A 13,800-nucleotide genomic window follows, 5' to 3' on the forward strand; every position below is an offset into this window, starting at 1 on the left:
GCTAGCTTAACTTTACACTAAATTGGGATCTAGGCCAAGACTGAAAAGATTTTTAGATCTTAACGGCAATGAAATTAGTGTAATCTGTCGCTCCTGTAAGAAAGAAAATAAGGTAAATTTAGTGAAGATAGAGTGCTGTGAAAGAGATGTGTGGGCATGTCATTAAGAAATTAAAATTAATGACGCAATTTTTTTCTACATTGAGTGGTTAGACACCTGATCAAGAATCCAGAATTTGGGAGTTGCTATATCCACAAGACTTCTGAAAATTGAGCTGTTTGGTAAGGTGTTTGGTAAAGTGTGAAAAGAGCTTAAAGCATTTCAAATCTGTCTAAAGTCATGTGCACATGGAAAAAAGCCCCAAAATATGTGACAAATAATAAGTTGTAAGAGCATGTGTCACTTTAAGCAGTTACATGTTTTTAAGTATCGTGTACCAAATTTTTCTGCGCATATCCCTGCAGATTGATACATATGATTGAGCAATAGTGAGAAACAGAAGTGTATCAATGCCTTTTAAAAATCTCTTCCAGAGTAAGTGCAGTTCTGCAGTTTACTGTGTATTCCTAAATTGATTTTTTCCCCCCCTGCAAATGGGATTATAACTGATCTAATTACTGTTCATTGCTGACCCATCTGCTTGACTGCACAGTACAGTTACGGTCTAATAGAGAAAACAAGTCAAGGTCTACCAGAGTCTCGGCAATTTTGTTTTTGCATTTTTCATTGTTCACATGTATATATATATGTGGATGGGTAATTCGGAAAATATTCTGAAAATATTTTTTTATTTATATGTGCCAAGTAGTTAGAAGATAGTTTTGCTTACTGAAGGCTTTTCATACACAGTTTATTTAAGCAAGATACTTTATTTTGCAGCAGTTTCCATAACTTCCTTCCCCCCCTGCCCCTTTTTGATGGTCTGAGCCAGATTCTAAAATACAGTAGCAGGTATTAGAGAGAAAGTCTGCAAAGTGCCCCTTATAAAAATTAAACCTTCTGTTCTTTCACTTTCTCCAAGTGAAACTAACTTGGAGACTAGTCAAGGAGGCTCCAGGATTCACAGGGAAATACAGTTCTCGGCGCTGAGGAGGGCTGGTATTTCTGGTCCCGGCTGCTGCATGGGCTTGCGTCCCTTCCCCAAGCCACAATGAGAAGAAGAATCTGGATAATAGAGTTAATTTGTATGATGACCTGCTGGAGAACTGTAGCAAATGGCCTGCAGTTGATGGATCCAGTGGGTGCAGGTGAAGCAGTTGGGCTATGGGCTTGTTGCAAATTACTGTGCAATGAAAGACAGGGCTGTGAAGACACATATTTGCTGCAGTTAGCCAGTATGATCTTGGATAGGTCTGTGGCCTTCCTGTTTAAGAATTTTAGCATTGACCTTATTGAGAAAACTTTATCTGATTTACCTGGCCTAGAAATGGATGTGATGCTTTACTACTGTGCCATTTTTTGTGTGAATGTGGTGGTGTTTGTTTGCCAGGGGATGCCTTAGTGAGATAAGCCTGCTCAAGAGCAGAGTGCTGTCAGTTTTCAGGACTTTCTTACACATGTTGAATGACTAGTGGGGAAAAAGACAGCTGTATTTGATTTTTTTTTTTTCCTCTGAGATATGATGCCCTTGACAGTACTGACTGATAGTTAACACTCATTTCTATGTTGAACATGATAATAATGTACTGATTATAAATGATCCATAAAACATGGTTTGACTAACAGAAACAAGGGAGAGAAGGAAAGTCACAGCAAAAAGGAAGTAATTTTTTAAAAAACCTATAGCTGAAATATTTCACTGTTATATTAGACAAAAACTTGATGAGTTTTCATTGGTGATGTATGTCTGGCAGTGATGGACTCCATTTAATCTCTCTGACCTCTCCTGCTTTCCCTTTATCTTTTCCAGTTGTTGTATAGTAACTATCAGGAAAACTGTGTTTATAAATGGTTCTCATGTCCACTGTGCTTGTTTTCTGAAATAGAAAATTACAATGGTGGTGTTTTCCAGTGGTGGTCATCAGCTTAGCCTCTTTGTTGAATAATATATATTAACAAAAATAACATGAACCACATTTCACAGACTTTCGGTGCCACTACAGAAACATTTGGAATTTATCTTTTGGGAAATGATGAAAACTTGATTTTTATCACGGTTTTCTGTTCTTTGGAGAATAGACCTATGAACTGGGAGGTCTTGAGTTCCAACTTCTACTCTGATTATACTGCATGCCAAGATAAAATAATTACAATCTATGTCCACTTTCTTTTCCGTCTCTATAAGTAGGATTGAGAATATTTACTACTTTACAGTGCTCTTGTGGAAATGGAATACTTAATGTTGCAATGCTCTAACAATACTATGATTTTCTCTTTTTTTGGCATTAATATTCCTTTTATTGCTTTTCTGGTTTAAAAAAGATCTGTAATGAAAGCAGTGTAATTCATGCATATGTGCTAATCTCCATAATTTAGCTTTGCTTGATAGTGAAGCACATTGCAGATGTGCTCCCTCACTTATCTCTGCAGTCTTGCCTCCCTTCTCTTCTCCCTGTCAAAGCACTGGCTTTAGCAAACCTGTAATTTAAACAATTTGCTCTGTCTTTGTTAATTGTACCCATGCTGCTGGCTGGCTGGTTTATTTAGCGTTATCTCAATAATGCAGAAGTCGGGCATAGGTAACAGAAGATCTTACTGCATTAGAAGTCAGTCTGTTACATAGGTGTGAATAGTTTTTAGCATCTGTCTTACACACTTACACCCACAAATACAGAAATCCTTTTAATAATGTGAAGAAGTCACCTAAGGATATTTTATGTGCCTTGGTTTCATATCTGCTATATAATTGAGTACTATTTAAAATATTTTGGGTTTTTTTATACCTTTGGAAGGGAGGAAGGTTATACGTTTTGGGTTTGTTTTGTTTGTTTTTTTTTTTTCTTCTAGAGGGGAAACGTAAGACACAGGCAAAATATAGATTCAGTAGAAATTCTGTTGTAGCCATCATAAAATATGAGAAATCAAGTGTAACCAATATTTTGGCAAAATGAGAGGGCTCATTTTGTATTCCTTTGCTTATTTGGGGAGTTTAGGTTGCACAGGGAATACAAGAGCAAGCCTCATGAACGAGGCAAGAAAAGTATTGTATGCAAGTAGGCTTCCCTTACCACCCTCCAAATGATATACCTGCTACCGCAATGGATAGCCCTTCACATGCTATGTGTTCCTTCTATTTTCATCTCTAATAAATGCTAAGTTTCACTTTTGTGTGTAGTACTTTTGAAAAACTGAAGTCCTTAAACTCATATTAGCAGAAAAGCAACACATGGCAGTCATGATCCTGTGTAAGATCCTATGCCATGTTTTCCACCCTGTAGAAGAGATTCTAGATAAACACCAGGTGTTTTATGTATTTTTAAAAGAATTGACAGCTTCTAGACAACTAGAATAGACAACTTCTAGAAAAGCCCAGGATAGAACTATTTCCATGAACATGCTTTATACTGAAATTTTTTAAGTCTACAGAATGTTAGTTTCTATAGACTTCAGAGAATTGTGTGCACAACACTCTGATTCTATACTAAAATAATTCTCTGAACTACAAAAATCAGTCTACCAGTGGTAGTATATCACCGATATATCAGTGTATGTACAATATCAGTGTATGATTTTGACTTTCTACATCATAATGGCATTTTGATATTGGAATGATGCAAGAGGCACCTGCTGATAATGCAGCTAAACACAAGTTCAGATAGATTAAACAGCTGCCCTATTGTTAATGAGTTGGCTCAGTTCTTAGCTCACTTTCATTAACATCTGAAAAAGAAGGCTTGCAAAAACTCTGAATCAAGGCAGAGGAGTACTTGCCTTCTATTCTGGTAATGTAGAATATAAGCTGTGTCCTTATTTAAAAGTTGAAGCTACAGTTATTTCTGTATGAATATATGAATACTATTAGGTGACTACTGTAATTCTTCAGGTTTTTAATAATTTTTTAAATGAGAGTATTTAAACATGATCAAGACTAATGCAAGTTAAAGTTTTCTACAGACTAAATGGGAAAAACTGTGTCACTGCATTTATTTGACCGTCTTCTGCATTTTGGAATTAAATGCTTAGGATCTGCAAAGAAAGTTATTTTTCTCTGCAAAGTATATTGTTACACAGTTAATAAATCTTGGTCAAGTTGCTTTTTAGAACTTAAATCTTGAATTTTTAACGCTTGTGCTTTACTTATTCATGGTGTTATTCTGAACACAAAACGGAAAAATAGTACATATTTGCCTCTTTTCTGTCACTGAACAATTTCATTTTCCTGATTCTCTTTCCCCAAATACTGAGTTTGATGTAATACTTGAAATTTGAGCTGATGGTAGCAATTAATCTTTTGTGCCTCTACCTCACAGATGAGTCACTGGTGTTGTTTTTGTTAGCTTTCTGCAGCTTCCTTGGAAAGCTCAGCTCCTTCGTTTCTGGTACACAGCTCTTAATTTCCTACTATGAATGACTTGGTCTCCTTACATGTACTAAACAGATACAGAACAACCATGCAGAGTTGTATATGAAAACTAAATTTTCCTTTAAAAACTGACTTTAAATAGCTAATGTACCTAATTTTTGCCATCTGTAGAAAAGCAATACGTTTAGCAGCATGGTATCAAAACAGATTTTGAGCAGTTTCCAGAAATTCGCTCCTGCCATGTAGTTTCATTACAGTAAAGGGAAAGCTCTGCTACGTTTGAGCTTTTGTGTTGAAAGGACATCTCTTCTGAGTAATGCAAAATCTGCCTGTTCCCTTAATTTGCAAGCTTCTTAATAACCTAGGGTAAGCCAGTGACCCAAATGTGGGCCTGCTGTAGCTACACATTATCAAAATCTGCCCCATTATTTCTACCTTCTCCCCAGAACAACACTTTGACAACTTGTGTATTATATCAACTCTTGAAAAAGATTGGAGCATGAACTGTGGCTCTGATTGGTCCCCAGTTGATCTCAGTCTCATGTATGTAATCTGGACAGTAAAATGGGAATTGCTATGGGGGGGGAAATCTAAATTTGTGCTAAACAGCATTGTGTCAGAGATTACTGTGTGTGATTCATGTATGTTGAAAGGTGAATTAATATGTAAGAGATTCTTGTGGCTACTAACTGTAGCCCTAGCACACGTCAGTCTTGTGTGCTTAAATATGACATCTCCAACATCAAACCTCAGAGTGGTGTGCAGCAATTAGGTTTTAGTGCAGCAGAGAGTCCAGAAAAGACTTGATAGAAGTTTACTGGGCAAGGATTAAGGTGACACTGTGGAGGACGGGAATAGAGAATTTAGTTGTGAGGATGGCTGATGAGGTAACACTTGTGGGATGGACGGGGCTCAGGTTAGGTGGAATTTGGAAGGAAATGGAAGAGGTTGGAAGGAGATGGGGAAGGCTGCCCTGAGAGGTATTGGGAACAAGATATGCTATCTCAACCCTTCTTTCACCTTGAGGTGACAAGATCACAGGGGCCTCATTTCTCTTAGAGGGGTTTCTGTCTTGCTGTATGCCTTTTCCCATTTGTATTTTTGTATATGAGAGAGTGAACCTATATACATACTGTTTCTGATGGGATCTGCAGCTCCTTACTTCCCTAGCTTCTCTGCTCTATGGTAAAACCCAGGATTTTGCTAGCCCTGAAGGTAGTGAAAAATGTAAACTGCTGAGCACTGTGAAAATGAGAAGCAACTGTGAAGATGGTACAAGTTGAACAGGCTGACTTAGTGGGCTAGGACTGCTATTACAAATACTTAGCCAAAATATGGAGAGAGAGTGACAGTTCTTTGGGGAAACACCCAGGATATTGCAGGCTGTATCTGGGGTGTCCATCCTTTGGGCGAAGTGGGCCATATAATCTTTTTTCCTGAGGCGCCATCATTGGTGCCTTTCCCTATCACAAAGTGTATAACTAGGATTCATGCACCCTAGCACCACATGTTGAGCAGATGACTGCCCTTATGATAGGATGTACAAATACGCATTGGATCATTTGACCACCAACTATCCAGTCCCTCAACCAAACATGTGTTTGTCAAGTGATAGAAAAACTTGCAATTTAGTCTGCTAGCACATGTGCTGCTAGCAGTGTGACAGGAAGGACTTAATAGGGAGAGAGGCAGATTGGGCCAGACTAATTTTTTTTCTGGTACACTGTAGTTTGGGCATCTAAAGAACACTTCATAGTCAGGAGAGTGTGCAGCCCTAGCAAGCCACTGCTTGTGAAGAGATGGTGCAATACTGGATGGTGTTAAGGCACTAAGGTTCAGTTGTCTAAATAAAGTGCTAATGGCATAATGGGAGAAGTACCATCTGGAAATAATGAGTAGCAGCATTGGGTGTGTCTTAAGTTGCAAGAGGTGTACGAAAGAAGAGTTCACCAACTTTTGCAGATACAGTGGCTTTATGCACATGGCCAGAACTCTTCCAGCCTTGTCAGAGCTGAGCAGGTACTTGACCCAGCTCATGCCAATGCGAAGGATCCAAACAGTGACAAGGACCCTTTCACTGCTCAAATACCTCTCAGAGCTTTATCAGCTCATATAATGAAATACAGCACCTTACAAAATGCAATGTAGCTACCTCTTTATTTTAAAAGATGTACTTTGCACTACTCACCTTTAATAATATAGCCTAGTAATTGCCAGTGTTAGACAGGAAGCGGCGGATCTAGGTTCAGGTTCCTCCATTGTATTCTAGTATTAAGATGCCCATTTCCATCTCCTTCCAGATGCTATTCTCTGAGGAACTTCCTGTATCACATATCAGAAGCCTTGACCTAAAACTAGGTTTGAGGAAAGGGAGAGATTTGGCCTTTTACCATGATTACTTTCTGATGGTCCCGAAAGGCTGGTTCAGAATATCACTGTTCAATGGTCAAGTTTTCTTTTCACTTTCAACCTGATGATTCCTGGTCAGATGGTAGCTCCTTACTCTTCTCCCCCCTCCCCCCCCACCCCCCACCCCCCCCCCCCCCCCGTTTTATTTTTGTCTTCCCAGCTTCTTTCTCTTCTCTGTCCACGGTATTGCTCCTCTGTGTGGTTATCAAGAAAGCTGAATACCCTTTAAGCCTTTAGGTTATTAGAGTAAAATTATCAGGCTGTCTTTTTTAATATTTTCTTGCATGATAATTTCTCTGTTATGTGATCATAATATCCTTTCTTTGTTTCTGTTTTGATTAATCTTTTGAGGATATGGGTGGCCACATTACAGATTCCTGAACAGTACTTACCGCTTCTGAAAAGACTACTCTTCCTACTGTTGCATTTTTCTTTTTCCCAGTTTTATCACATTAGGAACACTGTAATGATTAACCAGCACACTCTATTTCTTCTCAATTGTTTATAACTGATGAAATCTCAGCTAAAAATTGCCAAGTACATAATCCCTAACTGGATGCACTTGCAAGTTACAGTAATGAATTTCATTCATGTACCATTATTCCAAACTTACATAGTTTTCTGTGCTATCCCAGTTACCCTCTTGATGGTCCCTACTTAATTGTATCTTGTCTATGTATAATTGATATGCTCCTAGGTTTTGTATCAATATTGTTGCAAAGCAATTTTGTAAAAAGACAATACCTATAACTTTCCTCCAGCCTAATGAACTTCTTCCAACATCACCAGTAGCTACTTTCATTTATTCAGCTCCCTGTACTAATCCTCGCTAATCTTACGGACTAGGAGCAACCACTTTGCATGCAGAACTTTATTGAATGTTATACCAAAGTCCACATAGATAAGATGTGCCATATTTCTTATTTCTAGAAATCAGTTTGGAAAGACATTGCCTACTTTACTATGACTATGCTATATGTGATCCTGTTTTCTCCTTATTTATGTAGCTTATCATTCAGTTAGTGCCCTAATTTATGTTATGGGCCATACTGGAAAGGGCACTCTCCTCCCCTTCTGTTGAGCTTGGATATATTTCATACATACAGAAGAGAATACTAGGTTCAGAGGGTCAAGGAAGGCACCAAAAGGTTCAAGACTTTCTACCCTTGCCTGGAGAGAGACAGATGTCTTTGAATCCGTATGTGTTGAGGGAGGTTGTTAAATTTTAAACACATACCATGGATTTGCATTTGTTCTTTCACTGCTTTGTTCTGCTTTCTGCTGTTTCGTCTTTTGCCAACATCTCTAGGCTGTTCTCTTTACGGGTTTCTCCACCCCTTTGCCAACAAAAATACCTGCTGTATAATCATGAAAAGCATTATATATATATGAAACTGAAATTGCAAGAAATGTTGTTATTCAGGATATCATGCCACATTTGAAGAATTAGGCTAAAGAGCAAGTGCCTTGAACTATCTTGAGAAACACATGCACACACATTGTGAATGCACCCATTTGTGGAATAAGTTTTGCTGAATTCCCTGAAGTTTTCTGGCTCCAGAGTTGTACCAAATGTTGGTAAGGCTGAAGTCTATTGGACTTAAGTTTCTGAAGCTAAGGGGACAAAAATGGAATAAGGTCAGCACTGGTAAGGCCACATCTGGTGTACTGTGTCCATTTCTGGGCTTCCTGTACAGGAGAGACATGGAGCTACTGGAGAGAGTCCAGTGAGAGGCCATGAAGATGATAGTGGTCTGGAGCATCTCTCCTGTGAGGAAAGGCTGAGAGACCTGTGACTGTTCAGCCTGGGGAAGAGAAGGCTCAGGGGGATCTCTCCAATGTGTATAAATACCTGAAGGGAGGATGCAAAAAAAATGGAGCCAGGCTCTTTCTGATGGTGTCCAGTGACAGGACAAGAAGTCTGTCTAAATATTGAATATTTATATTCAAGGAGGTACAGATTAGGGGGAAAAAGTTGACATTGAAAATTGTGGTATTTTACAACTTTGGTTGCAGTAACTTCATGTGTGAAAGGGCTGTACTTGTTTTGGCTGGGATAGAGTTAATTTTCTTCATAGAAGCTATTATGGGGCTCTGTTTTGGATTTGTGCTGGAAACAGTGTTGATAACACAGGGATGTTTTTGTTACTGCCGAGCAGGGCTTACACAGAGTCAAGGCCTTTTCTGCCTCTCGCCCCACCCCACCAGCAAGAGGGCTGGGGGTGCACAAGGGGTTGGGAGGGGACACAGCCAGGACAGCTGACCCCAACTGGCCCAAGCGATATTCCACACCATGTCGTGCTCAGCAATAAAAGCTGGGGGGGAAGGAGGAGAAAGGAGGATGTTTGGAGTGATGGCATTGGTCTTCCGCAAGTCACCGTTGCGTGTGATGGAGCCCTGCTTTCCTGGAGATGGCTGAACACCTGCCTGCCGATGGGAAGGAGTGAATGAATTCCTTGTTTTGCTTTGCTTGTGTGCAAAGCTTTTGCTTTACCCATTAAACTGTCTTTATCCTAACCAAAGAGTGTTCTCACTGTTACTCTTCTGATTCTCTTCCCCATCCTGCTGGGGCAGAGCGAGTGAGTGGCTGGGTGAGGCTGAGCTGCCCACTGGGGTTAAACCACAACAAGGACATAAGCTGCTGGTGTAACTGCAAACTTAAGAGGGCCAGCATCTTCCAGGAAATTGGAAAGAAGCATTGGGATTGATGAAAGGACCATGTTGTAAAGCCCTTGATAAAACAAAACGGGAGTGAATTGACTTCTAAAGTTGTTTATATTTTGGTCATCTAATGCATCACAACAGTGTACATAATGTCAATACTGTCAGTAATGTATATCTTATTTGTGAGGTTTGAATTACAAAGTAATGTAAACTTTCTCCTGTGACTAGACTATCATTCTTGATGATTATTCTGAGTTTTTTTACCCAGTTGTCTTTGTTGCTATTTTTCTGCTTAAGTTTTCTCAATAACTTATTAATGCCTCTATAGTAAAGTAAATCCTTTTATCTTTCTTTTAGTAAGACTCATAGAATATTGTAGACACAGCACTTCACACAGCTTAACGTTTTTATTAACCCAAAGGGGAAGTCAATGAGCTATACTCCTAATACGCAGAGAAATACAGCAGTCAACTATGTAGCTTCAAAGAACCTGCCCCTTGTATGGACAGGGAAGAGTTTCTTCAGCCTGCGAAACTAACCAAGAGAACCTGTATGTATGTGTTTGAAAAGGTCTGTTGCAAATCTTTTCAAGTTAATCTGATTCTCAATTATGTGCTGTAGGAGATGAATATGATGTATGTGCCATTTGTCTGGATGAATATGAGGATGGAGACAAGCTCAGAATCCTTCCATGTTCTCATGGTAAGCAGCTGTATTTTAGGTTTGGTGTTTATATTAAAACAGCTCTCTAAAACCATGTTTAAAACCCACAGTGAGTATGTTTATTGCTTGATCTATAAAATCTATTCTTGATAATATGCAGGACTAAATATACAAATTGGGAAAAGAGCAAACTGTTTTTTCACTTCTTAAAAGTAAAAAGGCTAGCATTCCCACTTTGTGTTTTTCTTTGGATACACACATGAAAGAAGATCTGGGCTTGACACTGTCCCATAAATGTCCATCTTTAATATAGAAACACATTCCAGAGTTAGTTTTTATATTAAAAAAACCAGGCTTTCACTTCCTCCAAGACAATTAAACCATAAAAGGTAGTTCAGGTTTTAGTGACAGAGATGCAGGTGAAGGGATGTAGTCTGTCCTGTAGCTCGAAGCCATATAGACCACTGCCTTGACTGCACTTGAAGTCAATGTTGTCAGTGCAAAAACTAGTGGAGATTTTTCCTGTGACAAGTTGTGCACTGTCTGAACAGTCTTTCTCAGATACAGCAAATGATGTATCTAGTAGCCACATATGTATCTATCCACAAGACAAGACGGTTCTTAACTGCATGCAAGTACGAGAAACATTTTAAGAGCTTATATCTGGAAATCTGGAAGAGGCCTGGGCCCAAAAGTGTCTAAATTTTAAAACACTTTTATCAAAAAAAGCTGTGTAAAACCTATCAAGAAAGATATTCATTCATCCTTCCTAGCTTGAGACCCTGTCTCCACCTCTAAGTCCATTAACTATGTTACAGCCATTTTGACTGGGTGCTGTTCTACCCAGCTTTTCATTAAATTCCTGCTCTGACCAGGCACTGCAACAGCAAATACCACCTCACTGAGAGATTTTAAAAAAGAGGCAGCTGATGTTAAAGCTTTACATCCATTGTGAACACAGGAGATGACAGTGTGAGCTTTGTAGATCCTCAGCTATAAAAAACAATTTCAAAACAGGCTGACAAATGCAGTTCTCAGAGGAGAAAAAACAGATCCATAGCATCTGTCCCAGCTAGGGACTGCAAAGTTAACTGAACCTGATCACCAATATCAAAGATTGTTGACAAATTTATAAACAAACAACAACAAAAAAACCCCAACAAAACCAAAAACCCAAACCCACCACTGTCAGTTCTCATGGAGAACATGCTATGAACGAGCTTGAACAGGTACTAAACACAACATGCCTGCCCTTGTAAATCTTACTCTTTGCCAGATAGAATTCTGTTAATAAGCAGAGCTAAGTTTTTAGTATCATAAGACACTTTCAAACACACTTTTTAAACAAGGCCAGTATAGTTGCAGTGCCAACTGTAGACCTAATTCAAAATCTGCAAAATCAGGTGGTAATTTCATTTATTAACAAGGTGCTTTGATACATCTTGGTGGAGGTTAGAGGCATTATAATGATAATGACGATGGGCATGCCTGCGGCAAGGTGGGTATAATTCCTCAAGAAGCTTTTAAAGTTGATTTTATCAAACGTGGCCCATTGCAGGACTGCTCTCAGATTCATTCAGTAGAGGAAATGGGTATTCATTGCATATATCCATATGGCTGAGATCCTAATCTATTAGGTGTTTTGTACGTGAGGTTAGACAGTCTACATGCCAACAAACTTGTGACTAAAGTTCTCTGTATGAGTTAAATTCTAAAATACTCCTGTGTTACTAAACTTAAATACAATTTAGCAGGTTTCCTCATCCTTTTCACTTAAATAATGATGTACTTGTATTTTGTTTTCTAACAGCATATCACTGCAAGTGTGTGGACCCGTGGCTGACAAAAACAAAAAAAACATGTCCTGTATGTAAGCAGAAAGTGGTCCCTTCTCAGGGGGACTCTGACTCTGAAACAGACAGTAGCCAAGAAGAGAACGAAGTGTCTGAAAATACTCCTTTGCTTAGACCATTAGCGTCAGTTAGTACTCAGTCATTTGGGGCTCTGTCGGAATCTCATTCCCATCAGAACATGACCGAGTCCTCAGAGTATGAGGAAGATGACAATGACAATATTGATAGCAGTGATGCAGAAAATGGAATGAATGAAGAAAGCGTAGTGGTTCAACTACAGCCCAATGATGAAAGGGAGTACAGAGTGTCAAATACTGTTTGAGACCACTAATGAATAGTGTATGAACAAAAGAGTTCTTAAGGCTATCCTTTACAAACCTTTACTTAGGGAATATATTTTAATCTGTAATCTCTTTGGTTTCTTCAGTAGGAGCAGCAGTTCATGTAGTAGTACTATGGTTAAATCATTACAGATAGATTTATTTTTGATTCAGGTATTCAGTCACATGTTCTGTCTTCTCAAAATGAACAGTTTAACTGGACTTCACGATGCTAATGAATAATGTTAATAGTTTATATCCATACAAATATCACACAAACTCTAAATGTATCTTGTTGAAATGGGATTTATCTGGAAGTAATTTTTTTTCCATTTTGTAGCTACACCTGGGTCATACTGATAGCAATATTTATTACATGTATGTGTTACTCCTTAAGCCCAACAAAAACTATTTGCATGTTTGTGTAGAGTTTTCCTAAAAACTGTCACCACTACTGAAAGAAAAATGTAAACAGATCAATATTCTATATGCTGGTTTATCAAAACAAAGCAGAAGAAATTCCACTTCTATCTCAAAGCAGTGATTACACATAATCCTTTGGAGTTTGCCACGGTAGCTGAGTTTAGGCAGTTCCATCGAGCAATTCCTAGATAAGGAAACTTAGAATATATGTTTAGTTTTGAGCAATTCACAAGGTAAGATCCACCATAAACACCGTTGTCCCTACTTGCTACTATGATGTAGTCTGGTTTCCAGTGCTTATGTGAGAGTTCGGGGGGAGGAGGGGAGGTGACCAAAACAGAATTTATTCCGCCTAGAAAAATAATTGTAGGTAAGTATTCTATTGATCCTCAACTCATATACCTCTTACTAAAGAGCATTTTATGCTGCATTAGTCTGCTAAACTATGTATATAGAAATTTGTTCTTTTCAAATACCTGATTTGAAAACAAGTGCTTAACTGTTTAACAGAACTCAGTACTTACCAGTGTATCATGAAAAAAGTAAATGCTATATAATACCTCTGTAACTATGTAGAAAGTAAAAACATACATATAATCAAAACGCAGAGATTTTTTTTATACGGCCTTGAATAAGGAAAGCTTGAAAGAATGTTAATAAACATGTTTTCCACTTTAAGTATCAAGAGGAATTTATTGAGCTCTTGCATTACTTGCATTCATTGTGTCCTCTTCTACGTTACTGAGGTTGAAGTATTTTTAAAGATCCCTTTGTAAACATTAACCTACTGTGCTGCATATCACAGTGCAAAGTGCTGTACTGACCAGCACCATATGCAGGAGGACTGAGTTACGTAGAAAACCTTCATTTTTCTTCACTTTTAGTTTGAGGAGAAGCTTGAATCAGTCTGGGTCTGCACATGTAACTTGTATGGGGGAGAGGGAAGGAACACCAGAGCGCTCCTGGTATTTCCTGCCCACCTGCCAACACCTTTAGAGCTGCAGTC

General features: G+C 38.6%; 1 protein-coding gene across 2 annotated transcripts in view; it reads left to right on the forward strand.

Annotated features, from left to right (window-relative positions):
• RNF13 (ring finger protein 13) overlaps positions 1-13,472 on the forward strand; it is a 44,480-nt gene extending 31,008 nt beyond the window's left edge. For both annotated transcript variants that reach the window (XM_064457780.1, XM_064457781.1), the window contains exons 9-10: positions 10,157-10,237; positions 12,009-13,472. In XM_064457780.1, coding sequence (XP_064313850.1) covers positions 10,157-10,237; positions 12,009-12,373 — 446 coding nt within the window. In that variant the 3' untranslated portion in view covers positions 12,374-13,472. The remainder of the gene's footprint in view (positions 1-10,156; positions 10,238-12,008) is intronic.
• Positions 13,473-13,800: the final 328 nt, after the last annotated feature.

This window comes from Phalacrocorax carbo, chromosome 7 (assembly GCF_963921805.1).
Source record: "Phalacrocorax carbo chromosome 7, bPhaCar2.1, whole genome shotgun sequence".
NCBI classification, from domain to species: domain Eukaryota; kingdom Metazoa; phylum Chordata; class Aves; order Suliformes; family Phalacrocoracidae; genus Phalacrocorax; species Phalacrocorax carbo.